Raw genomic sequence first — 25,469 nt, 5'->3', positions numbered from 1 at the left:
AAGTATCTCTGGTTCTTGTATCGATTCGATGCCAATTTAATAGAACTATCGATTTCACCCTCGTATGCCGGTTAAGGTGTTGTCGAGTGAACGTCACGTGAAAATTGCTACGAGATATAACGAGTATTTTTGTCTCGCGACATATCGCTCTTTAAAGATATCTCCTATCGTTAGACGATGTTTCGTGCGAAATAAATTTGAACGACGAACAAAGTTTGCGTCGACAACTTGCGATTCGTCTTAAATAATTTTGCTAAATTTCGGACAACCGTATCCGATACGGAGCGCAAAGTTTGCCATTTTTATAGCACGGTCGAGAACGCCAGCTTTGCGCGTGAAGAGTTCGCGAGCAGACCGAGATTTCGCGAGTTTCGTCGCGTCGCTTACGGTCACCATCGGAAACTTTAATCGATTGCCTGACAACGCGCGATCGCTGTCGAAAATTTGGAAAACGTTCGTCGAGTTTCTAAACCGATGCCCCCCTCGAGATGCCACCGGAGGTTAAAGTTGCCGTTCTCCGCTGCGAATTTTACAGCAAGCTTCGATCGACTTTCTCGCTGCGAACGTTTCTGTCGGTATCCACGACGCGAGAAAATACGTTGCAGTATTTTCTGTCGGATTAAAATATTTACATATCGGTAATAAATTAAGCATGAAAAATTGAGTACTCGGTGAAGGATATGTATAGGTGAAACGAACGAACGTAAACGTTTGTGGGTAAATTATCGATCGGTCGAGCTTTAGCACGTAGTTCCGTAAAACGTTCTTGCAGCCACTGTACAGTCGCCTCTGTAGACAAGATCGTCATTAAAATTTCATTTTGCGAGACAACGTCCTCCCCTTTTCCCCTTGTTCCTTATAGCCTGCTTCTTCGTTCCGAGACTCGCGCGAACTCGCTGCAGCAATTTCGGAATCGTCCCACCTTTAGCTCGACGAGGACCTAACGACGCGACAAACTCTGACGTTTCCGGGTGCTCGCGAGCGGCAGCCTAAATTTATAAACGAACGAGATTCTCTCGGTTCCGTTTGTCGTCGATGCTCCCGGAACTTGTGCTTCGATTTGCCGGATTTGCCGGCCGATATCTGAATTTTTCAGCGAGAACGTCGTTATCGGTTTCCTATGCGATGTAATAACTCGCAAACAAAACGCTAGCGGCCAAAGAAGCATCGTGGCTGTCGCGGTCGTCTCTGTCGTCCTCGAAGTAAGTCGATGTCGGTCGAGGCATCGTATCGATCGATCGAAGATACGTAGTCGAAAAAATTGTCGATATCGTGAAATTTGGCGGTAGAGCGCTATTCGTTGGCGCAATGAAGTTTCGCTTTCCGTTGCGTTAAATCGATCTCGCAAGGCGACCCCTTTCGATTTTCGTTTCTCGGCTGTGCCGAGATTACCTTTAAATAAACTCTGAACTGCGTGGCTCGTAACAACTCGTTATTCGTTCGAGTAGTTATTCGTGTAACGTTTTTGCCAACGAGCGATCTTACATGCTCTTTATCGAAGAAAAAGATATTTAGAAATTGTTCGAGCTCCGTTCGTCGGACAAAACGAAACAGTATGGTAGATGCTGAAAAACCATACCGATCGCAAGCGGAGCTGGTTCGTTTTTCCGACCTGTCCCTTTTGACCGTCAACCTTCCTACCTCGTCCTCGCTACCCTTTTATCTTCTTTCAATGCGATAACATCGTTTCCCCTGGCACGCCGCCAAACAAATCGTAGCTTCCCGCCGTAAACCGCATCTTTGACCCTTCTCCGTAGAACGGTCGAAATTAACTTAGGATCCTGTTGAACTCGCATTACCGGGGCCCCGGCAACTTCCTCCGGCACAAATTACGCGAGCTTGTGCCTCCCTACCCTTCGACAACGAGCGCAACCTCGTTAGACGCCAATAAGACAAAATCGTGCTGGCTGAGTTACCCGGTGAACATTTAGCGAACGAGTCATCCTCCGAAGGACGTGCAATTTTGTCGTTTACGAATGTTAGTGCAAATGGCTAGCTGTGGAACGATGCGTTCGCAACGGATTAGACACGATGATCGGATCTCGCTGCATCTCTTTGTTTTACGACGTTCGATCGCTTCTTCGCTGCGAACAGCATGAAAAAGTTGCCGAATAAACCGATCGACAATTTCCTATGTACGTACGACACAGTCGAAAGCCATACGCGGGTCGATTTTATTTTCTGCGTGTTTCTGCGCCACGGCTCTTGATTCGTCTCGAACGATAAATTAGATTTTTCATTGTCCATGCTGTAATACTTGTGTGAATCGCTTTTGGCACCGATATTTCGCATTGACGCAACGGCGATGCTCAATTTGCGGACGTTAAACTCAGTTTTTCGCTTTCACTCGGCTTCCACAGATGTCGTTCTTTCCTCGTTTGGAATTACCGCGAGCTATTTATCGCAGAACGCTGTTTGCGATTTACGAGCAGCACGATCGATCGACGCTGGCGAATCGCCTCTCGCCTTTGCTCGTTACGGACACGCCGTTCAGGATAAGTATATTCTCGAAGATAAAGTCCCGAAACGGTTCCCGATTTTACGGGAATTCCTGGATCTTCGACGCGTTAATGAACTCGTTCCCTCCGACCGCCTGTTTCGAACTGACTTGACCGCTCGACGACCGTTTCGTTGTACACCTTTTAAATGTTCCGGAAAACCATTAGCAAGACTAATTGCGATTATATCGAAGCAAGTCTTTCTTCCGAGACTCTAATTTCTTCGAAGATTCTTCGAGATAACGTACTCCTAAGAATTTGAAAGTTCCAGGCATTCTGCCCTCTGATCGTTTCAATCTGTCTTTCGGTTCCTTTATTAACGATGCACGAAGAAAGAAACGAAGAAAGCACAAAGCTATTAATTTCGTATTATCACGAATATCTCATACAACTAGCGAGCCAACGTTTGTCCCAAATTTTTCTCGAATTTTTCCCAAAACACTTGCGACGCATTCGCAAGAAGAAAGAAGAGACGTAACGTTCAGCGTCGACCTTGCCGGTATTTGCTCCGGCTTTAAAAAACTTCGACGTTGTACGTGGACGATCTGATCAGAAAGGGGAGGTCCGATAAAAACTGGAACCTAAAGATCACGTGGAAGAGCACTGTCGCTGTTTCACGGGCCGGACGATTGTTTCCACTGGTCGAGACGGCACGAGCGTAACGCATTATTTCACGATTCAATTAACGAAACGTCAAGGCCAGCTGGTCGTGGGCTTTCTCCCACAAGAGGTCGTCAGTTTCAGCGAGAAAAAATGACAAAAGCGAGAATCGAGCATCGAACTGGCTGGAAAATTTGTCGCTTTCATTTCGACCAACGAATAAATCCTTCCAAGAAACCAATATCTCTGAGAACTTTCCGCCACAATGACGACGTTCTCCGGCGATGTAAGATTCTCAACAAGGAGTTGCTGCCGCTTCGATCGCGAAGGAACGCGTCGCCAAACTTTCGACTATTCGTTCCTCGTCGTTTGGAGATCGTTGTTCTCGAGAAAATCGGACTTGTTCGATCGACGAAACGTTCGTCGTGCGAGCAAATTTAAGGAGGGTTCCCAAACCACGTGAAAATGATTCGTCGCTATTTCCTCGAGAATCTGAATTCGGGGCGATGTCTTTCCTGTTGGGAATTATCGAAACGCGAGGTTAGATCGGCGTGCAACGTGTCTATCGAAACGGAAAAACGCCAAACGAGAGAAAGGTCTCGCGCCCGAACCTTGTCAGTCTGTTTTCCAGTTTCGTTTATCTCCTTTCTAAAAGCGAAGATCGTCGAGTTTTATCGACGTCTAATCGAAATCGAGTTCTATTTAAATATCTTTAGACTTCCCTCTTAAGAATTCCTCTCAACCGATTTATTTTTCAACGTACAAACGACGATCGTTTGTTATGTTTTTAGCTTTTAACGATCGTGATTACCGTTTGATCATCGGGATAGCATTCCCGAAGTAGCTTGGGCAACTCCGGTGATTTAGGAATTTTCTTTGACCACTCTCGCAGTAGGTATTATATTCTTTCTTGAAAACTTTCCAACTATTTTTGCAATAGTAATTTCCAACGAGCAGGCGCTACCGTATTAAAATTTTTCTTCCAACGAGTTCTTAAATAGTCTCGAATGTTTCCTATTCCGGATAAATCTGCGCAACAAAGAGGTGTACGGCATTTACGAATACTTTATCGCGCATAGAACACGAGCACGGATCGTTTCGGGCACTAAGCGATATTCGGTATAAGTTTGGCCGCGCGTCTTATCTGGCTCAATTTTTCACCTGGTATTCCGGGCACGAGTCTAAGAAATAAATCTTGCCTTTTTCATTGGTGACGCGCTCGCGAGGGAAAAGTTAGGCGTGCGGATCTCGTTCGGTGAAATTCCGAATGGCAGTCCCCGTTTCGAAACTTTTCGAGGATCCTCGCGAGGATCGATACCGCGTAAAGACGCCACTTCCTCTCCCTTTTGTGACTTCTTTCCTTTCCTCTTTCTTCTTCTTTTTTTTTTAGGGGAACACCATTGCGTTTCTCCTGCTTTGCAGCTAACTAAGTTTCTTGAACTTCCGCTGGAACTTTGAAAAATGTCGCTCTTCGATTAATTTGAGCACACAACGGTACCACGTCTTAAGTTTCAGCGGTCTTTAAATTGGTGGAGAAAAGGTTTCGAAAAGGTTTGAGATTTGCAAAAATTTGTTCGACTTGTCGTTAAATTTGAAAACTTGGAGCGGATACCGTGTGGAAAGAAATACCGACGATAATTGGAACATTTTCGTTAATAGCAAATTTTTATAGTCTGCGACCGTTTCGCGTCTTAAGATCACGATACGGTGAAAATCTATTAACGATAACTTGAGAGCTTTTCGAAGGTACAAAATTTGTAGCTTCTATCGGTATCGTGGTCGAGCCGATTCTTCCGTATTCCGTATCGTTATTTCAATTTGAAAAAGTTTTGTGATATAATCGGGAAAAGTTGCTGCCCATAAATTTCTACAAAGTTGTGGCCGCGCGATTTTTTCAAACTACTATCAAATGAGTTTATAGATTCGCGTTTATCGCTTTACGCTTTTTTCTTCACGATCTCCGATAAATCTTGCGAATGGTACGATGCGCCATAAAAGATATTTGCAACTATGAAATACGATTTCATTACGAGTCGTTTTTGCTACGATGCGCCATAAAATCAAACCCAAAGCGGTGAGACGTGTTCCGCAACGATGCGTTTTTCTATTTTGTTTCCTGCTACTTTGGATGCGAATTCGACGGTCTGTCGTTTTCATAGACATCCATCTACTATCGAAAAGAACATTCCCTCGAATTTAACTCCAGTGGCAACTTAATTCTCGTTAATCCTGTCAACGGAATAACTTGCGATTTATTCGGTGAAATCAGGAAAGTCAATAAGCTCTTAAACGCGATAAAAATCCGTACGATACAAGTTGGTAAATAAGTGGTTAATTGTTAAACCTACAGTCCGGCGAACATCTTCGTTGATTCTCGTAGAGGCTTTAGCGAATAAGTAGGTATCTGTGTATAGACGGAAGTAGAAGCAAGTAGAAGACTTTCTAGACTCAGAAACAGGAGCGCAGGAATCCGCAGGTTGTTGGTCAGAAAAAAGTTCGCCGGGAAATTTCTCTTACCGCAATTTCCTCCCTCTGGCAAGCTCGACAAACGAAAAATGAGATTTCACGAGTGGCCGGGGGTGCGCCGCGACTTTCCTCGGGATTGAGTTCTGTGTAACTGTACTACCTTTATAGTTGCGCCACGATTGCGTCTTTTGCCTCTTTTGCTTCTTTTGCCACGATCGGTCTCTTTTTCGCGTAACGGATCCGTTTCGTCGCTATTAATCACGAGTTTGAAAACTTCGACCGAAACGAAACGAAACGAAACGAAGTCAGGAGATCGTGTCTGAATAATTCTCGAGGATGAATTACACGCTCCGAGTAATTAACCTTGCCTTGGACGTTTCGCGTAAAAAATATTTAATCTACGACGTACCATGATAAAACGTAACTGGGCAAGACGTTGCGATCGTACAGTTTACGCTCGTCGGTTATACTTGGCACCGCATACGCGGAAGCAAACATCGAACGGCAACCCCTTCGGTCGTTGGACCGATGCAAGACGGCTGAAAAATGTCGACTAACCTCGGCTTGAAGGATTTCGCAGCCCCCGGTTGCCGCATTTACCTCCCTCCGGTTAGCTGCACGGGGTAAAAGTATATCGTCGCACCCGCAGGAAATTCGACTCGGTGGAATCGTTAAGCCCGCTATCCTACAGGTAGCTAAGAGGCTTAAAACAAGGGGAAAGAGGACTGGCTCGACTTTATTAACGAGAGACGGCTGAAAACAGGTGCGCGGGCAGCGCCGAGCTTTCCGACCGTCCTTACTCTCTAAATTTCCCTTCGTGCATCTTGCATGAGCTGCACCACCCGGTCCCGCATTTTCACGCTTTACGGCTCTCCGGTTTTTCCTCGACATCGGGAGAACAAACGCGATAAAGAAACGCACCGTTGGCTTTTTAACACAAAGATTTTCGTTTTTCGCCACCGTGTTTTTAATACGTGTATTTTTTCCTCGGTTGGTTCGAGTTTCAGGACGGCTGGAAATAAAACGAATCACCTTTGAAAGTTTCAAACCGGTCGAACGTTGAGAGTTCCGAAAGGATATCGAAGATCCAGCCAGAGTTATCTTGCAACGGCAATTGTACAAACCTTTCGACGTCCCATCGCGTTTTTCACGTCTACGTCTTCGAACAGTGGCTCGCAAAATGTCCCTACGTTTTTCAAAATCTTCGACTACCTGCCTCTAACGATCCCCTGTTGTTCCAACTGTTTGGACCTTTTTTTTATGTTTGTTAAAGTTTACAACAATTCTCGCGTTGAGAATTTTCAGTAAAATTTACAATCAATTCTCGCATTGAGAATTTTCAGTAATTTTTCTGGCGTGGCGCAGTGACATGGCTAATTATTTATAATAAGTTGATACTTATTATAGATAAGTATAATTTGTAAGTATTATAAATAAGTAAATATTACTTAATTTAAATAACTAATTGAATCTATCGTTTAGGTCTAGCGGATAGTGTCTTTTCAGCCTGCGGATCTGGTCCGACGTATCGAATAGTCCTGTGATTAGGGGGTTTCGGTGTTTGTTGACTCTTTTGCTATATCTGTCGCTATATTTTGCTATTTGCTCTTTGACTGTAGGTATCTTGAGGTCGCGATGTATTGTTTCGTTGGTAACATACCAGGATGCATCTATTAAGGATCTTAGCGTTTTCGATTGGAAGCGTTGAAGTATTTCAATGTTGGAGTTACTTGCTGTTCCCCATAGTTGGATTCCGTAGGTCCAGACAGGTTTTATTACGGTCTTGTAGAGGGTAATTTTATTCTGTATGTTTAGTTTGAAGCGTCGGTCCTTGAGCCAATAGAATTTTTTTAGTTTGTCCTTTAGTTGCTTCGTTTTAACTGAGATGTTTTTTCCAAGTTAGTCTCCTGTCCAGGGTCAAGCCCAGGTTTATCTGACTGAGTATGTTTGGACTTTTACCGTGAAAAGATGCTTATGCCACGTTACGATTGAATTACATTCCGATTACGTCTGAATCGGTTAGCGTGCAGCTTGATCGACAGAAACCTAGTGGAAAGAAAAGGACGTGACATTTTGCGCGAGAAGACGCTGAAATAATCGGCGTAGCGTTTTCAGCATAATGAACAAAGAACCGTTCAGCCGGTAAATGTCAAACCCTGTCGCTCAAAGAGCCACGGCTCACAGTACGTATTTGTTATGTACACACGTATATCTCGTTGGAAGAAAGAAGTTGGTTGGCGATCGAGGAACTCAATGGCCCTCGTTACGTCGACGAATTTCCAGGTATTAACGGGTCGGGTTCGGTTTCCAAGCTTTCCTACCCGAGTTTTTCTCAGTCCAGTATCTATATACTTGTCGAAACTCGAAATCCGTCCAAATTTATTATTTCGTTGTACTAGCAATTTGTACTCGTTTGCTTAGCTTTTATCTTTCATCGCGGTTAATTTTTAATTAAATTCTCGATATTCGGATACCTTTGATATTCCGAAAGTCGTTGGCGGTTTCGTATTCTGTGTTAATTAAAGCATTAAGACAACGCGCAAAGATTTTCGTTACGGTAGAAAAATTCTATTTGCGATTTTCGCTGAATTTTTCTCTGCCACCAGATTGCGTAGCACCGCAGAAATTTTCGAGTCCGTTGCAACAGTCACTTTCGTCCCTGCCGGTGCGTCGTGTCGTTTGTTGGTAACGGCCGCGCTAAATTTACTTCTAATCGTTGTCTCGTAAACGGTTCTTAAAACCTTAAAACCGATGAAAAGTATCACTTTGTCGACGGTAATCCCACAAAGCGAAGACTAATTTCTCCTCGACGTGTATACGTATGTCGTTACTTTTATTATTAACGTATAATATCGAATGTTCGATATATAAGCTATTCTGCAATGAAATGGGTGTCGCTTATTATTATAACGACTATTTTCCGCGTGGCATCTAATAAAAGATCAATTTTTTTGTCCTATCGTTGTATTAATACCCTGGAAAGCGAAAATACGTCAAGTAAAATAACCGTCCTTGTTTTTTTGTCATTATTTATATTACGTATTACGTATGAACGTATTATTTTACCAGTGGTAGTTTGTTTTTTGTGGAAGGTACACGGTCATAGGGAAAATGTTAAAGGTGATTCACGTTCGATCCCTTACACGGGAAAAAAGCGAATTCACTTATTTAACGTAAAGTTAAAATTGCGATAGGTGAAGGCCGCGTAGCCGCGAACAAAATCATTTATAAGCATCAGAGTAGTTGGATAATGTTATTTGTTCGATGTGACTATTACGTACAAGTCTTTCTCATTCGTTCGCGAGTTAAAATTCTACCAAATGTCTAAATTGGACAAATTGTGAATGAAAAGAATTAAATAAAAAAAAAAGAAAAAAGAAATTTGCGAGTCGATCTTCAAATACAACGTTAAATTCTATAGAAGGGGAACGAAATTCGTTGCCAAAATACCGCACGTTTGCAAATAAGTCAAGAACAATGGAACAAAAGGGCATCTCTGTATCAAAGAATACGACTGAAAAATAAATTGGAAGCGCAAAAGAGGAAATTCGTGGAAGATGCAGCTGCAAACAGCCGCCATTTATACCCCTTAACGGTTACTTACTCGCTACAAGACCCCGAGACGGTCGAACCCTTTTTTCCAAGCATACACTCGCGTTTCGTACACTCGATGCTCTACACCGATGAAAAGTTTCTGGACGTGACAAAAGTTCTGCGAGCGAGTTCGAATTCCAGTTTTCTAGAGAACGGAAACCCGGAACGAGCGGTCCACGTGGCGCGCATGTGCTCCCGTACTATGCGCTTTGGATCTCCATGAGAAACGTTGACAAACGGTAAGACGGAAAGTTTTCGCGCCACGTGATGTCCGAAACAGCGTGAGAATGGCCATGCAGCGTCGGAGGACGCTCGGCAAATACGTACAAAGAGAGCTTCCAGAGCTATTGTTTACGGAGACATCCGAGACTCGAAGAGAGAAACCAGTCCGAAGTTTCCAGCAAAAGTTCCAGAAGAATACAGGCCAGATGCCTGTGCTATTTAAGTGGACGGTTCCACGGTCTTCTCTTCGTTGTCTAGCTCGAAGAGCGAAAAGACGGTGACTTTCCGAGTTATCGAGAACTTCCAATCAGATTATTTCGGTCAGGTATTTCATTTGCAAAGTTCGATAAAAAGATTCGAGCGTTTCCGCGTTTGGTAAATGTTTGAAACGTCGATCGAGCGGAAAAGCTTGCGAGAGAAAGAAATCGCAAAGGGGAAAGGAATTTGTCCGACAGGCGAAAAAATAATGTAGCAACTTTTGTTACGATCGAATTTCGCGGACTTCTATAGTTCGGCATGGCACGGTGTGGACAACGTACGGTTAACGGTTAACGATCAGTCGCGAAATAGCTGTCGAGCGGAGCGCTTATCGTTAGCGGTAGATCGTATTGATTTCAAATCGTTCGTTATACCGCGTTCTTATCACCTTCTTTAACAACGTTAGTATTATCGTCGTTATTATTTGTGCGCGAACAAACGGATTTTTCGATGTAGCGCAAATGTTTCGCGAAAACTGGACAAATTACATTTAAGCAGTTTCGTGTGAAATCAAGATTAAATCTTGATCGAGATTGCAAACGATTAGTCATTGTGATACCTTCTCACGCTTTCTGTTTGCTTAATTGGTAAAACGTAGTTGGATAGAAACAATTTCTATATGCGTATCGTGCGAGGGATCGATGGTACAGATACTGATAGAAGATGGTACTAATAGAAACTAGTTCAAACGGTTAATGGAATATGCGACCGTAAATGAAATTTATAACTCAGCTTGAAGACGTCGAAATCATCGAAAACGGAGTGTGCGAGTTGAGAGTTTCGTGCCAATACAATACCTGAATAACGCTGTATTCTTCGAGAAATCCTTCTACCTACGTTCACTATAGGTGCACAGCTACCAGCACAAAAACCGCTTCTAGAAACTTTCTCGTCCGTTTACTCACGAATCGAATTTGATATTTTGTTCTATGGGAAGATCATCGAACCGCTTCGGAAGAATCGCTTATCTTTACTCGAGGGTTCGTATCGCCAAGCGTCCCTGCTAGATTTCGAACGAGTAGATTTAAAGACGTACACCGTACCACCGTTCTTACGCGTTCTCCGGTATTTTTCCATTTAACGACGTGACAACTTTGCCCGCAACTATGAAATCCTGGTGAAGTTTATCGGACCGAAAGCAACGAGAAGCACGTGCGCCAGCTCGTGGCCACAAGTCGCCTTTTATTACGCGTATGCGTAATATTTATACGTTCCAAAGTCCCTACTTTCTTAAGATCTTGGCAATTGCACGTAACAAGTCAAGGTGAAATAACGCGCTTCTTTCGCAGAAGACGCGGAATTCTCCTATCGTTGATACAGATACCTGAATCGTAAGAAGGATCGTACGAAGAGACAAATAATCGGATTAATTCGCTCTTTCCGACGCTATTAAGGAATTCGACGAAAATCGTAATAAATAATCGAACAAACGCGACCAACTTAGATACTTAACTCCCTTGACTCAACTTATTTAGATGTTTCGATCTAGCCGATAGAAACGGATACAGTTGATTAACACTGTATATTAGTTTCAAAATAACAAAGTTCCTACCATCGATGTACAATATCTGTGTTTTTAAACGCAGTTACACCTGTGTGCGCGAACGAACGAACTCGGATCAGAAGAAGATCACGGTTCTAATATATTTTCGAGTTGCAGATATTTCACGAAGACGAGATAGTAGTTTCGATGATATTTTATTCTTGTCAGGTCGAATCCTTATTTTCCAATAAAATTCGCGCCACTCGTGCTTTAACCGGTCAAACCGGTGTAACGCGTATCGCTGTGAAAAACATTCGATTCTATTCGTTCCGAAGTTACACCAATTGTACACGATATGTTGCGCAATATAGTTTAGTTACGTAGTGCCGGATGTACGTATCGTTGCGCGCGCACGGTCGCATTCGTAATTTTACAAGGAAAGCTCAATCCAAAGTTGCGTTCTACTTCTGCCCGAAGCAACCACCGCCGCTGGTTCTCGGCGCGTAAAAGAACTTTGTTCCCCGGCGCTTTGACCAACCTGACAGGCACTTTTCTCTGAAATAAAATAACGGGCGCTTGCATACCTGCGCCCATTCACTTGCCCTCGGTGAATATGGATTGCGACCGATTGTGCCGGCACGGCGCAACAATGCCATCGAAAGAAAAGGACCCTTTTACCCGAGGTGTTCACCTGTGGCCTCGAATGCGCGTCGTCAGGTGTATTCAGCGCGAGGGACCTCGTTAAACGCGTTCGTCGTGCGCCTAGTATTTAGCAGTATTTTTACTGCCGAGTCTCTCTGCCCTTTATACGTCCTTTTATCGGCCGATACATTCTTCTTTTATTTTTCCAGCCACTTGGTTAGCCAACGATAAATATCGCTTACTTTTGTATTCGGTGATGTATTGGAAGACTCTAGAATTTAGAAAACGACGATCGTTGCTCGGTCAAGGGGACGAACAGCGTGAATTTTGTCGCGTATCGTACCGTTGTATATCAGATCCTAACGAAGAAAAGACCAGAATCGAAAGCCGATTAGCAGCGATTAGCAGAGATTCAAATTTTACCGACTTTTGTTTACATATATTAGGTGAAGTAGGTATTTCCTATGTAATGTGCAGTACCATTTAAAATTACTAGATAGAGAGGATTCGAATTGGTACTAACCGAATGAACTACGCTATAATCCAAACAACTTGCCACATTTTACTTCACACAGTATTACAGTTTGCGTAGGTTAACTACGTTACAGAGGAGAAATTTGTATTAGTAATGGCAAATACAACCGGTTTCTATGAGAACCAAACGTGCGCATACGTACTTGCAACGCGCATAAGAGGTTTATCCTCGTGAATCCCATTTAGGTTAAGCGAATCAACATCCATCAAAGAGTCGAAGTGACTTTGGTCGATGAATTTCTATTTTACAAGGAAAGCAATTACGTAGTTACGCTTTGCCTTGGGACTATCGGCTTCCGTTATTTTATTATTCCGTTGTATTGTTTTACCCCGATCGATAAGCGAAGACGAATCGATAAGCAGGATTTACGATACGGATTTTTCGTACGATTTAATCGCGGTCGTGCGATGCGAAGTAGTAACAGCTAATGAGAAAAACTACGGAGAATTAGTTGCCATAAAGTAGGGCATGCGTACTATGCACGAGGAGAAATATGGGAATTACCCTTTAATTACCCAGTATTCCAGATGCACGGAGATATGGATTATTCCACGGTTAAAGCGATGGATTCTTTGCGTCCTCGTTTTCTTCTTTCTCTCCTTAAATAATGGAAAGAAAGTTAAAACGTTCAGTTTGAACGCATAACGTTAACGTTTTATTCCGATGTTGTTCGATTAAGATATATTTCGCGAAATATTTCGAAAAAATGTCGTAAAAGATAGGTCGGAGCTGCCGACTGGAAAATAGTAAACGCTATTCAGCGAATTCGGAAACGACGCGTCAGCTTCTCCTGGAATTTTTTCAGGGAAAGAACACCGACCGATCTTTTCTCGTCCGTGAAGTTGCCGGCTACCGGACGAAAAGAAATGCCTGCGCGAGGAATCGACGTGACGGGAAAGTTCGATATGTCACGCTGTGTCGGGACCTTTGTTCCGCCGCCTACAACGACAGTCTCCACTAACGAATTTCTCGTCGAAATTAACGTCGTCTGTTTCGCATCTTTCGCCGCTTTTCCACACGAACGTCCCCAAACGAATTCTCGATATCGAGGAAGATCGTTTAACCGCTCGGCTCGAGTTTCGATTCCAGATCGAGGTTCGGGTGGAATCGATCGCGATTCAGGGTACCTACGCGCATACGACGTGATTGATTTTCTGTACAATGTATGTACGGTTTATTCGTTTTTGAGTTAGTGGAGTCGGTTAAGGAAGTTAACGGGTCGATCGTAAACGTAACGATTTGCCAAAGTTGTTCGAGGCGAGTCTTATATTACGTTACGAATTATTTTCGATTCCGTTTGCTCGTTCGTAATCGAGTTAGAAGAGAATTTTGTCATTGAAAGCGGCACGGCGTAACGGTGTTTAACGACGAAAGTTGTCGGGCAACTCGGTAGCTTCGAAATTATAATGTAAATTTCCGTTAAAATACTATATCCGTCCGACCTGGCTGTAAAATTGGACCAGACGCTACGCGTTCCACGATTTATCTCGCAAAATTTACGTCCGGCTTTTGCAAAACGTAGAACCGTGCATACACGATGTACGTACATGCATGAAAAACAAATTATGTAGCGCATTCCATCCTGAATAGGTCATCGATGACGACCCATGGTATTTCTCGAAAGTGGTATCTTCTTTGAGGCAATGTCTACGTTCTTTCTTCCGCTGCCGAGGATAAGAGAGCAAGGGAAGAGAAAAATATATAATTTACAAAGAAATCTGTACGAATAACGTTTTAAAGGATCGAAACGAGTCGCGAAGATCGTAATTTTCGTAATTCGCCCGAGATTCGGCAAAGGAACGAAATTTCCCTTTTATCGAGCGAAATCTTCCATCCTCGAGGACAGAGATATCGAAGTTTGGCTAGAGTCTTGGCTGGGAATTGAGATCGTTTCGCCATAACGACGGTGCTCGACATCGGTGCGCAGCCTTTTATTCGTAAAACGAGCCACGTTCGGCTGCATATAGAATTGCTGTCCACGGACTCCTATCCTTGGGCCACTGAAAATCTATTATTAGCGCCCCAGACGCAGGTAGACGTCGCGTCGTTAAAACTATGAATCATCCTTCGAGACTGCTCTTCAGCTTCTTTTCCGTTGTCGCACGATGCTGCCTTCGGTTTTTCGAAGAAACGACGGGCAAATTTACGCATCAGAGTCGTTGAAAAATCCGTTCTCTGCAAAGCGGAGCGGTATCTCTTATGAAATAGAAGATGCGATCGAACGTCCAAGTGGCTCTTACTATGATCTCCCGACAAGGAGCCATTCACGACGCTTTATGATACGCGTAAGATGGCATAGCGTACATTTACGACGGATAAACGAAAGGGGTGCGTGTAATCGACCGTCCCTCAAAGACGATATCTTCGGATTTTTTACAGACGAAGGCAAATTTGGAAGATCAGTTACGAATTAACGATCGAACGAGCTGTCCAAATACGTCACGACGTCATACGTTTCTCGGAAATAATTCTCAACGACAGCTTCCCTTTTCGCACGATACGTAGTCGCGAATATCTAGCGCCGTCAACGTTCTTCCCGTTAAATTTTCATCATCCGTCGAGTGTAAATCTTTCCACGAGTCGTAGTTTACCGATAATAATTCCTCGCGCGAACTCTCCAGCACGTAATTCTTTAAATTAGACAAGATATTCTTCGGCTGAATTATAATTTTCGTCGCTAGTGTCAACACGATATTCCGTTTATCTTGCGAAAGCAGCAAAATTCCACGGAATTAGAAACGCTCGAGTCGCAATCCCGTTATAGCTCTCAGGGGACGATTTCGATGAAATTCCGAAGGAAAGAAACGTTAATTTTCGCTAGATAATAATTTGGTAGTCCTGACGTTGATTCGACGATCGGCGGTCCTTGCAAAATTTATCGCAGACGATCAGAGGTCAGGGGTTGAGCGTGGCGGACTCGCAACAACCGGCAGGTGCCAGGATCTCAGCATCGCTGGCTTCTTCGGTGCTGCGAGAACAGTTCGAACGAAAATTAACGTTACTTTCGAAAAGTCGAGCCGCGTTACGGGTTACGGCCTATGCGCACACATCGTTTCTGCTGTATACACGGTGTGTCTGGAAGTTTAGTCTTTCGTGTGACCAAGGAAAACGAGTTGTTCGAATCTGGCGTTCTCTTTCGAATAGTCTCGGTTAGCTGCGTGCTTTACGTAGAAAACACGAATAGGCGATCAACGAATTTTAGTCTGGTCGAACGCAAAGGCCAAACCGAATATCTCGAAACGAAAAATACCAGATGGATCGCTAACAACCTACGATACGAAGTTTCATCGACTTTTCGTTTTCGCTCGCTCGATGTTACTTGCATCGCGAAGCAGACACCTAACGCGTATTGCAGCGATGTTAAAACGACGCCGAACGATAGGACGCGACGCTCGATAGATCGAAGCTGTTGAAAGCAAAAATCCCGATGGTTTGTTCTTCACCTTCGTTCGTTAAGTCAAAATTTCAAGCTGTTTTCTTGCGCTCGATCCTGTTCTACGTTATCGATAAACGCTTTAGATAATTTTAACGATCCTAAGATTATCGGTCAATTCTTTACCAACGATGTCGACTTTTTTTTTTTTACGAACAATATCGCCGATTATCGACCCCGTTTATTAACCGGGATATTTAACGGATCATCAATCAGTAGCTGGAAACTGCATCTTCTTTCAGCTTGGAAACCTTAGCCATGCCTCCGTCGAACCAACATGGTGCGACGTTCCGCTGTTGTTGCCGTTGCTCGAAAAAGTCGTCGCTTGTTGTCGAACGTTGGTTCGGCAAGGGGAAAATGTTCTCGGTTGGCATAGAGGGTGGTCGAGATGCGAGTAAGCAAACGTGACCGTGGACAACCTGTGTTTCGGTAATATCGGATCGCGATGATAGGTTGTCATAGGAGACGAACGAAGAATGACAACAAAAGAACGTCAGCTGGCCTGCCGTTGCCGGAACGCTGTAATTAGAAACCGGTGGAGGGGGGCTTGAACGGAGCGACCTGGTGGGGGTTGATCGGCCGCGAAGCGTGGCTCCTCTTCAGTCGGTCCGGAAACGCGGTCTACGCAGCACGTTTTTCCTCGTTGTACGCTCGGTCGTTGCACGTGACGCGATGTTTCTTTGTACGCGTGGATCGTTGTGCTCGTCGTGGCCGCGTCCGGTGGTCGTTGCGCGGTGTGCCAGTGCGTAAACACAGTGAAAAAGGTACGTGGTTATGAGGGAGGCTGCCTCGACGAGCGGGATGGTCAGCTTTAAGAACAACAACGCAGACAGGTACGCTCGAGCGCATTTCTGTGGATTCGCAATCGCGTTTAACGGGCTCCGAGCGCGCCACTCCGCGGCAACAGCGTGATACGACGTAACGAGAATATCCAACCGTTCGACGATTTCGTCATGGAAACCAGCAACTCTCGATTTTCCTGGTATTCGGATTACTCGATTCTGGAGCACGCGATTATATCGAGAACGAAACGCGAGCGAATCGGTTTTCGCCAGGTGCTAATTATCTCTGGATTTGCTTAACGGCGCATTACCGCGTGCACGAGTTATAAAATGTCTTGTCCTTATCGCGCTCCGTTTCCGCATAGCCAGAAAAACACGGACCGTGCATTCGCGCTTATTTCCGTTTCGTATCGCGCAGCCTACGATTCGATTTACAAAAGTTTCGAGCGACTGTGCTCGATAAAGTCCGAGTATCGTTCGCGATAGAGAAAACGATGTCGAAAGATAATGCCTTCGATCGTGCTATTTACTTTTGATCTCATCCGATAATACGTCTGCGTACGTATAATCGATTTGTTTCTTCTTGCAGCTTACGATTAACTTGCGAACGAATGCTCGCAATAATTAGAAATTACGATGGCAATTACAAAAACAGTTTTTCTCTGGTTTCGTCGAATGAAAGTGTTCGGCAGTTGTAACTTCGATATCCGATTTTTTTCCTCGACTTTAGGTGCGTTATCGCGCCCAACGTCGAATTTAAAGTTCTCGTTTGAAACTCGTTTCGATCGTGCCGTGTTATATTTCGAAGGAAAAGTTTTCCTGCGCGTTGTTTCGGAAACTAGATTACGTTCTCGAGTCTAGTTTCTGATACGAGTTGACGCTTATTGCGAAAATGAAGAGGTTAGTCCTCCGATAGACACGTATCGGCACTTTATTCCAACATTTTTCTCCTTCGCGTCGCTTCGATACTCGGTATTTATCGTTTTCTCGGATTTATCTAAACGTTACTCTACGATCCGTTTGATTCGCAGAACGGCTTTCTTCTTCTCTGTTTGTTCTCTGTCGTCACCTTTCTATAACTCGAGCATAGCCGATTAAAAGAACAAAAAGTTGCTTTATCTATCGCCTCTTAGGAGACATAAACATTTACGAACGACAGGATATAAATAAACAAGTTGCAAACATTTTTATCGCAGGCCACGGCTAAAATTCTCGTATATATACGACCCGTGAAGGGACACACGTACGTAAAGTTTCAGGTCGATCGGTTTACGAAGTATCGCGAAAATCCATTTCTCGAAACGTACGTGGCTCGATGCTCGGAGCAACGCGAAAGCGTCACTACCAAGAAGTACATGTTGGCGATAACGAAAGGAAATTTACGAAAGAACGATCCTCAAATTATATCGAAGACGGACAATCGAACGCGCGTTTGTCCGAAATATTTCCAAATTAGAAGCGCAAAGTAAGAAAAGGGGACAGTTTTTCGATCGTGAGCGAATACGCGATAAAAAACGATATTACGTCAGCGGCGGTTAACGCGCTAACAACACGCGGTTCATTCGGCGATCAATTAGTCGTATCTAGCATCGACCGAGAGAACCGGATCTCGACGAAACTCTCGTTTTGGTCGTATCCGAGTTGGAAATCGATCATCGAAAGTAGGAAACACGCAGCGGAATAGGAATGCTTCTCGAATTTGGTCGAACTATGCGGGAATATGGGATTCCTTCGGGCGAGCTTTATCCAGGTACATGGCGCGGACGCGATCCGGTGCAACGCGTGACAGAGAGCGTGTGCGTTTCGCGTTTGTTTGACTTGGAACGCGTTCGAGCGATTCGGCGGCGGGGGTTTTCGAAAAATATCGTTGCAGGCGAACGGGCCGAGTTCCGAGCATTGTAAAGTTTCCGAGGTGAAATTGCCGTTGGCGCAGCCGTTTCCGCTGCGATAGACCGCGTTCCAGCCGTGGTTCCAGGTATTCCGATCGGGTCTTGAGGATTATGGCGGACGCAGGGAAATCGCGATGCTCGAATACGATCGTCGACGGATTACCGAACGACATCGATGCTGGATTAGCTTCTGCGAACACGTCGCGTCCCCCGATGAAACGTCGTTATTTTAACCGAGAGAATATTGCTTTAATGCTAGCTGCCAGGCTCTCTCCGCCCTCGCCTTTCGGCTGGGATAACGCGCTCCTCGAAATATTAGCGTTTCGTGGAAATCGGGACTACTCGTACGTATCGTGCTACCGCAGAGCGGTGCGTTTAAATCAAATTCCTGCGCTGCAAGAATGTTTCTTTTTGCTTTTTCCTCAAAAATGCTGGAAGATACCTTTTCTTCGAATTCGTTCCCCTTCAACGGCACGTCTGGCGATGAAACGCGGTCGTAACGTCGCGGTAAATCCGGAATCCCATAGGATGCAACGTGCGACGAGTTTCGTATCCCTTTGCGGATTCCGATCATCCTGCGAATTCATTTTTCTAAAGTTCTGCCGATTTGTCGTTGAGCGATGTTCCGCGGCGGGGTCGTGGTCGGACGTTGTTGCCCGAGCTTGGGACAGAAGAGGAACGTTAAGACCACCGCAAAGTTTCTGGCATTGGACCGACGCCGTTAAGGTCAAGTATAGAACGTTTCTTGTCTAAACTTGGCTACGGCGTTTCGTTGAACTTTTAGCAACTGCCACGAGCTCTTCGCGAGGGGCACCTCCTGAAACGCCGTCGTTTTGTCGCGAACGTTCGGATCTTAAAATAATAACGCCAAAATTAGAGTAAGAGGGTGTAACGCTGCGTCGAGGTTTATAACGCGCGAGTTTCCATCTTAATTTCTCGAAATCGTCGAATCTTCCTGAAGCTTGCTCGTTACGATCGACCGATGTCAGCAAACTCGCAAAGCGTAGTCGCATTTTTTTTTATTACGGCCGTTGCTGGGAAACGATTGACGACGTGACGGCCAATTACCGCGACAAAGAGAAAAACGGTCTTCCGTCGATCTTAACAACAAGCTAAATTTACTTGCCTATCGTTTAGCGTTTCTGCGAACGTCTACAGTCTGCGTAGGTCCATACGTTATGCAACTCTGTGCTTATGTAGTCTGAAAAATTGAATGGAGACGGGGCTGCGTAGAAATAATACGCGTTGCATATATCGAAGAAACGTGACAAATGGTTCGCAACGGGGAATTGCGATTTTTAATCCGTCGAGCTGGCTTGCCAATGCTCGTTAAATCCCGACTTAACATCGTTCCACTCTTTGTCTTCCCATTGTTTTTATCCTATGCTCGTTTTCTTTGTTTTTCTACGTTCGTCGAGAGATGGTACGGTACGGAAAGCGAAAAAAAAGAAAAAAAAAAAAAAAGAAAAGAAGGAAAGAGGTTCGATATCGTTTTTTTCCAAATTTTCCCTATTTTCTCGTACGATATATTTTTAGTTTTTATTCGCGCAAGTTACCATTGAAATTTGCTTTGCCGTGTCGCAACGTGGCGTGACTCTTTATTCGAGAGACAGAAAACACGTGGTACGCAGGTGTGCACTCGCCGTCTCTTCGACACAATTTACAACGCGTTTTACTTCGGTTTTCAAATACAACTATAGTCCACGGTCGGCGTGATTTCTATCGAAAAACACGGACTTTAGTCCTGGTTTTAGAAAAAACTTTTCCAGGCAATTATTTTTTCTTAGCACGTACATTCCTATAAGTTCTCTGTATCTTTACGTTTCTCGTTATCGAACGATTTGCATCGATTTGTATCGGAGGCGATGAAAATCGAATTTATCGTCTATATGAATTTCATCGCGACACGACACCGTAACGATATTTTCCGAACAAAGTCGGATTACGGATTAGTCTTGGGTCCTCGTTAGGCGAGATCGTGCGACCGGAAGGTTGGCTTTCGGCGCGCATCTCTCGCGGCGCGCGCACCAGCATCCTGCGAGTTTACCCCTCGTTCGCGTAATTAGCGTTGCTACGGGCCTCGGTAAAACGGTTATCGGTAAAATCCGCGGTAGTTAATTCGACCCGTCGTACGTGGAAAATGGCTATTTCCCGAGCTTTGTTACTCGGTCAAGCGCTGCGCATCCGTTGTCCTTCTTGGTTTTTCGCGTCCTCTTTTTCCCTGTTAAATACGATCTCGCGTACCACGCCGATGTTTCGTCGGTAACCTACGATGCTTACGTACTCTCTTTCGCGGTTGACTTTGAGAGAGAGAATTGCGATCGAATCGCAGATAAAATACGATAAAGTATACGATAGATAGAGATCTCGTACGAATCAGAACCGTTTCGATTCGGTTGGTTTTGCGCGTCGCCGACGCTACTTTACCACCCCGCTGATAGTACCGGAGTAGAGCGTTTCGAAGCTCGTGTCAAAGAGTAGAAGAGTAGGTTTACTTACAGGTAGCAACGACTTCCAGTTTACCAGTTTCATCGAAATTTCGTCGAAACGTTGACGCTTTGATCGATGGCTCCGTGAAATTGTACTAAAATTATGTTCGAAAATTAGCGTCGAAGCTGAATCGTAGGGAGCAAATTTTTGCTTTCTTCGTGAATCGAATTGAGAAATTTGTCGTCGAGAACACAATGTTGCGACTTAAAATTCCGCGTCGTACGTTTCAATTAGGAAGGAATCTCTTAATTACGTTTCCGCGAACGAAAAAATGTGAGAAACGTTAGGTCGCGCAGCGATGTTTCGCTCGGCTAAACTTTATACGTGCATTTTGCCTCTAATTGAAATACAGGCCCTTTGAGTTGCTCCTCCTTCGAGGATCCGCAGGTTAAGCTTGCGTAATTTATTTGCCAGGGATCCAGTTTCTGCGACGTTGCATCCGACATAAGTAGGCGTGCATTCGAGGTCGACTTTAGTAATTGCATCCTTTCGAATATACAGGTTGCCACTTTTCCCATTTTCCTGTTTATGCGAATTACGTCACCGACGTAGGAATCGACTCGAGCAAATCGCCGATTTATTCCGTTGGTTTTTCAGTTTGTTTTAAAAAAACACGCATGACCGAAGACGCGCTACTATCTGCCGCCACTCAGCGGCTCGCCTGAACAGATGCAGCTTCTCTTTAACGGCCCTTCTGTCGGCCTTCTATGTACTTTTTTATCTACCGTCAACACGATATCGCGTCGCTCGGCGTGTTTGGCGTTTAGATAAGAGCCGAGCCGTTGCGAAGGAGGCCTCGCCGAGCCCTTTCCACGTTTCCGCTCTCACACTGCTTTCCACGGAGACGGTAGATAAAATCGTTCGCTCGCTCCGATCGAACCGGTACGATCCTCCGCGCTACGTGCCGCGTCCGATTCCTTCTTTTATCGTTGCCGTACGTTTAATCCTGTAACGTTGACAACGTTCGAAAACAGGAGTAGCAAGCGATTCTTCGGAACGGTACGGTTTCTTGGCACGGGTTTTTGTTACGACACGAACGTTCTAGCAACACGGTTGTTCGCGTTCGTAGCAGGCAGTTTTAATCACTGCAAACTATCGTAAGCATAACACAGCGATAATCGTGAAATCGAGATCGAGGTCGATAATGCGACGTATGCGTTTGAATTTGGTTACGTCACTCTGATCGACATAGCGCGATATCGAATATTACAGGATGCGTCTTTAGTCAAAGTTGTTCGACGTTTCACGACGAAACGTTCGTTTATCATCTTCGTGACAAAGCCCTGCTGTGGAAGGAGCAGTATTTTGCAATTTTATGCGATTTTATGGAATTTTCGTAACGCCGACAAGGCGGTAACGCGCTGGTTGTAGGAGTATTTGTGTTGTTTCGTGGGAATTAACGCGTCGCCGCGCGTCGCTCGTCGCTCGTCGAGGGGATCGCAGGTGGGGTACTGTGGCGCAACCGGATGTAACCAGACTTTTTTTTCTAGGTAACTCTTTACCAGGTGTGAAGTACGATATATTTTTTTAGAAATTGACAAAAAAATCGATAACGTTGCACCTAGACGCGCCATATATTTGACTTTGAATCTTACAGGAGGAAAAGACGCGATATATACGTGTAATGTTTTGAAATTGAACGTTGAAAAGCGACTCGAAGGATCGGGAATACGCAATACCGTATTTCAAAACGTATCGTCCGAGACAATCGGTGACCGACTAATCTTTGAAACGGGAAACGCCGTGTTCGAACGCACCGACGATAAATTCGAACTTTCGTTCAATTTAAACAAGACGCTATCAACCGCCGGATTTCTTAATCGAAGCGTGCGTTATCTTCGATGAGATTGGTAAACCGGGTTCCTCGATAATACGTTCGGATTCGTCGCGGCTGAACGTATCGTAATTGAAATATCTTCGATCAGATCTCGTTACTCGCAAAGATTTTACGAATTATTTTCGAAGGTACACGCGCGACGCTTTCGATCTCTCCCCGAGTATCGGGTAAATTTGATAGTCGGGTAGAAAAATACGTACGTATCCCGCTTTCTCTTTCTATCTTACCAACCCGAACGCGTCCCTTCTTTACAGTCGTCTACCTTACCTGCAGGTGGTCGAACGCGATATCTCTGTAAAAAGCGACATTCCCGATAGTAGGTAAAGTTTCCGCCAACGAACAAGGTAGAACGATCCGTTATCGGTACGACGACGCGAGGCTGCCGGCGATACGTCAGCGATACGACCGAAAACGACAAAATTGTACGTATTTCGACACGAACGAATCGTTTTACCTAGCATCGCATTCGTATCGGTTTGTACGATTATTCGTAAACTCGGGCTATACCGCTGTTACGATCATTCCGGCGTTATCGTAGCGTATTACTGTACGAGACTCTCGTATCTCTGGCGTTAGAACGTCTTTACGATGCTTTGTTTTACGACCATTTTACGTCATTTAGCACATCGTGGTTCTTTATTTGCATTTTAGCGATCAGACAACGCCGCATCGCCATCTGCCCGGCACTCTGCGAGGTTCCCTGAGCTACTCTCACAGCCACCGGCATAACCATCTCCACAGACATGATCCACCGTTGCCACCGGCATATTGCACTCCGCCTCCGCCGCCCACCTCCAGTTTGCCCACAGTGCAGCGTGGCTGTGCCCTGCATTCGAGGTAAGTCGCCGCAGCCGACCCATCCTGTACACCGGCCTTAATTGCCATACATATGTACTCGTTACTCTGGAACGTGTCGTACGACCGTTGCGGTCTGTTTCAATTCTCCGTGACCGGTGCCATCCTTTAAAACGTCACGACCACGCCGGTCTATTAATCCGCTCGGCTCTTCCGTCTTGCTTCTGTTTTTCCCATCGCGCGTACCTATACGTCTACGTATGGTCGTGTATCGAGGCTGTACCAAGGCTGTACCGAGGGATGCAAGAGCATTGAATTTCAGGGTGAGACTGGTTTTCGACACCCGATACACGCTATACGTACCGCGGGACGCTCCGGACCCGATCGTCGGGTAATTGTTACGCGAAGGGTGGCGAATGGCTACGGCCTACCGAAGCAACGATGAATCGCGACCGGTTTCAACCGCGTGTGAAACAGGGAAAACACGGACCCTGGCTAAACGCGGATCATCGTCGATGAATCGGCTGTGCGCTCGCGCCTTCTAACTAGAAACAGCAGAGAGAATAGATGCGTTTAGGAGACGAGTTTAAGTAAAAGTATCCCGCGTATCTTTGCAAGGCAAGGCAAGGTAATATTTGACGTCTCCGTCGAATATTTGTTTCCGTATCGACGAAACGCGGCAGCCTGTTCGTATTACGAACTTCAACCGTATTAATTTGATAAGAAAAGGCGAGCCAAGAGGCGAACGTGCAAAGGTAACGAGTGGCTTTCGATCTCGAGTGGGATAAAAGCAGACCGGCGATTAAAGATCTCGTCGGAGGAAGTCTAGCGGTCGTAAAAGATCGTTTTCGTCCTGTTTGCTTGGTTAGGCGAATGCTACTGCCACTTTTATCGTTCCTAGCAGAGCGTTCGGCAAATTTAACCGGTTCGCTCGATATTAGCCCAGTCCTGTGTAACGTGGACGATATATTTTCGAAATTCTCGAAATTAAATATGCGAAATGCACAGCGTGGACGTAACGGTCGGCCCTCTCGAAATACGACGGAGTTTCGTATTTTGCGAGAGAAGAAAGAAAAAGGAGAGAATTACGAGACGCGGAATCGTTTCATCGGTTTGGGAAAACGTTTTAATTTGCACGGACCCGGTTTCGATCGCGCGCTCGCACCCGGCTAACCTCGATTCGTCGACAACGTATTCGAACGAGGCTGAACTCGCGTTTTGCATTCCGCTTTCGATCCGGCCGCTGCCATCCTCAACGAGCGTAACCGTCCCGCGCAAAAATCCCACCCGTGGGTCACGTTTCGGCAGGTTCGCCAGGATTACGGAAACACTGTTCGATACGTGTACAAATTCCAGCTGTGTGCGTCGGCTCTATCTCTCGCGCTTGCTTCCACCACCACCGATCTTGACGATAAAACGTTTCCCTTTATCGACTGCCGCTCTTTTTCCTTCTTTTCTCGTTCCCATCGCCGCACCGTGCAACTCTTTTTCTTCGCGCCGCTGCAACCCATTTAAATAATCAATCGGCCTTCTTCTATTTATCTTCCTGCTTCCGACTCTCTGCTCCTCCTTGTCGCCTCTTTGTTGCTCTTCTCGTCTCGTTTTCATCGCTCTCCTTTTCCCCGCCTCAGCGTCTTTTCCCGCTTTTCCTGCTCGATAACGGGAATTTATGACGAGCTTCCTCTAATTCGTCCGTCGGATTCGTTAACGGTTTTAATCGAAACTGGACCGCGTAATTACGAGCGACGAGGTCGAGCGACTGTCGGGGGCGGGCTTCCAAACGATATATATGTCGGAGATAAGAGGACACCGATGTCTTCCCAATTCATAGAAACATTGTAATTAAAATCTACGGTTGTAATTAAACGCTTTGCCGTCACACTACCCAATTGTATTTGTTTAAAACTTGTGACAACGAGCTTGGGCTCAAGGCGACGATTAGTCG

At 45.1% G+C, this 25,469-nt stretch overlaps 1 protein-coding gene across 13 annotated transcripts in view; it reads left to right on the top strand.

Annotated features, from left to right (window-relative positions):
- LOC100742314 overlaps window positions 1–25,469 on the top strand; it is a 189,628-nt gene that overhangs the window by 38,638 nt on the left and 125,521 nt on the right. For 11 of the 13 annotated variants that reach the window (XR_004462186.1, XM_033322226.1, XM_033322220.1 and 8 more), the window contains one exon: window positions 23,381–23,566. Coding sequence is in view for 8 of the 13 variants with exons in the window: in XM_033322220.1 (XP_033178111.1) it covers window positions 23,381–23,566 (186 nt within the window). In the remaining 5 variants the exon portion in view is untranslated. Of the gene's footprint in view, window positions 1–16,325; window positions 16,565–23,380; window positions 23,567–25,469 lie in introns of those variants that run through there. The other 2 variants (XM_033322229.1, XM_033322221.1) reach the window with 2 other exon arrangements.

The sequence above is a fragment of the Bombus impatiens genome, unplaced genomic scaffold, assembly GCF_000188095.3.
Source record: "Bombus impatiens unplaced genomic scaffold, BIMP_2.2 scf_0581, whole genome shotgun sequence".
Taxonomy (NCBI): Eukaryota; Metazoa; Arthropoda; class Insecta; order Hymenoptera; family Apidae; genus Bombus; species Bombus impatiens.
This window is presented reverse-complemented; position numbering and strand designations above follow the sequence as displayed.